Raw genomic sequence first — 1,932 nt, 5'->3', positions numbered from 1 at the left:
AAGGAAGGAAGGAAGGAAGGAAGGAAGGGAGGGAGGGAGGGAGGGAGGGAGATGGGAATGAGAAGAAAGGAAGGAAGGGGGGAAAGAGGGAAGGAGGGAGGAAGGATGGAAGAGAAAGAGGGAGATGGGAATGAGAAGAAAGGAGGGAGATGGGAATGAGGAGAAGGAAGGAAGGAAGGAGGGAGGGAGGATGGAAGGGAAAGAAGGAGATGGGAATGAGGAGAAGGAAGGAAGGAGGGAGGGAGAAAGGAAGGAAGGAAGCGAGGAAGGGAGAGAGGGAGGGAGATGGGAATGAGAAGGAAGGAAGGAGATGGGAATGAGGAGAAGGAAGGAAGGAAGGAGGGAGGGAAGAAGGATGGGAGGGAGATGGGAATGAGGAGATGGGAATGAGGAGAAAGAAGGAGGGAGGGAGAAAGGAAGGAAAGGAGGAAGGGAGAGAGGGAGGGAGGGAGAGAGATGGGAATGAGAAGGAAGGAAAGAGATGCGAATTTGGAGAAAGAAGGAAGAAGGGAGGGAGAGAGGGAGGGAGGGAGGAAGGGAGTGAGGAACGGAGAGATAGATGGGAATGAGAAGGAAGGAAGGAGATGGGAATGAGGAGAAGGAAGGAAGAAGGGAGGGAGAGAGGGAGGGAGGGAAATGGGAATTAGGAGAAGGAAGGAAGGAGGGAGGGAGGGAGGAAGGAAGGAAGGAAAAAAGAGAAGAGGAGAGGAGAGCGTATTAGAATGAAGTGGGCAACCAGACAGCCTGTCCAGTCCCACAGCTGTGATAGGAGCTTCAGAGACTGCAGGCCCCTGAAGTGTGGCTGTGATGTTCTTTAACAATCGGTGGCTCCTTGTGCACTGAGGTTGTGCAACTGTGAGGGAGCAATGCCAGGGCGGGTGTGTGAAGATGTGCATTTTGCGTCCGGCTTCCAAAGGTTTTTTTTAAAAAAATATAATTATTAAAAATTCTAAAAAGGAAGATTAAAAACATATTTACAACGGTCACAGCCTCCCGGGGTCGGTCACGTGATCCCCTTTTCGCGACCTTCCGGCCAGCACGGTCAACGGGGAAGCTGGATTTGTTTAACGACCATGTGGCTAGCTTAACAATCGCACCAGTCCCCTTAACCACGGTGGCAAGGAAGGTCATAAAATGGGGCCAAACGCGACAAGTGTCTTGCTAAGCGATGGAAACGTCGGGCTCCGTTGTGGCCGTTAAGCCGAGGACTGTCTGTCCTTCCAGCGTACCTTGTTCTCCGTGGCGTGTTTCTCCTTCTCCACCTTGGCCAAAGTCAACTCCAGGTCATCGATGTCCTTCTTGAGCTCAGTACATTCGTCTTCCAGCTTCCGCTTCTTGGCGGTCAGTTCGGCGTTCATCTCCTCTTCGTCTTCGATCCGCTCGGTCATCTCCTTCACTTTGGCTTCCAGCTGGATCTTGTTCTTGATCAGCTGGTCACAGCGCTCCTCAGCATCGTTCAGGTTGTCTTGTTCCTGGGGAGAGGAAGAAGGGAAGCGGGAGAAGAAAGGAAGGAAGAACGGAGAGAAGAGAAGGACTGTAGCTGAGGGTTGAACCGTGGCGCTCTCCCAGCTGGGTGGTTTTTCTCACAGACGTCTCGCGGCCCAAGTAGGGAACGTCATCAGTGCTAGAAGGGGACGGAGTTTGAAGAGCGGAGGAGGTGGGAGGAGGAGGAGGCAGAGGAGCAGGAGGAGAAAGAGGAGGAGGAAAGAGGAGAGAAAGAGGGGGAGGGGAGAGAAGAGAGAGGAAAAAGCAGAAGGATGACAAGGAGGAGGAGGAGGAGAGGAGAAAGAGGAGGAGAGAAAGAGGAGGAGGGGGAGGAAAGGGAGAGAAAAAGCAAAAGGATGACAAGGAGGAGGAGGAGAGGAGAAAGAGGAGGAGGAGGAGAAGAGAAAGAGGAGGAGAGAAAGAGGAGGAGGGGGAGGAAAGGGAGAG

General features: G+C 53.0%; 1 protein-coding gene across 1 annotated transcript in view; it reads right to left on the bottom strand.

Moving 5' to 3' along the window:
- LOC107293091 (myosin-7) overlaps positions 1-1,932 on the bottom strand; it is a 65,531-nt gene that overhangs the window by 24,470 nt on the left and 39,129 nt on the right. The window contains exon 20 of the mRNA XM_029285316.1: positions 1,230-1,472. Coding sequence (XP_029141149.1) covers positions 1,230-1,472 — 243 coding nt within the window. The remainder of the gene's footprint in view (positions 1-1,229; positions 1,473-1,932) is intronic.

This window comes from Protobothrops mucrosquamatus, unplaced genomic scaffold, assembly GCF_001527695.2.
Source record: "Protobothrops mucrosquamatus isolate PMUCROS unplaced genomic scaffold, P.Mucros_1.0 scaffold1499, whole genome shotgun sequence".
Taxonomy (NCBI): domain Eukaryota; kingdom Metazoa; phylum Chordata; class Lepidosauria; order Squamata; family Viperidae; genus Protobothrops; species Protobothrops mucrosquamatus.
Note: the sequence above shows the minus strand (reverse complement) of the source record. Positions and strands in the feature narration are given on the sequence as shown.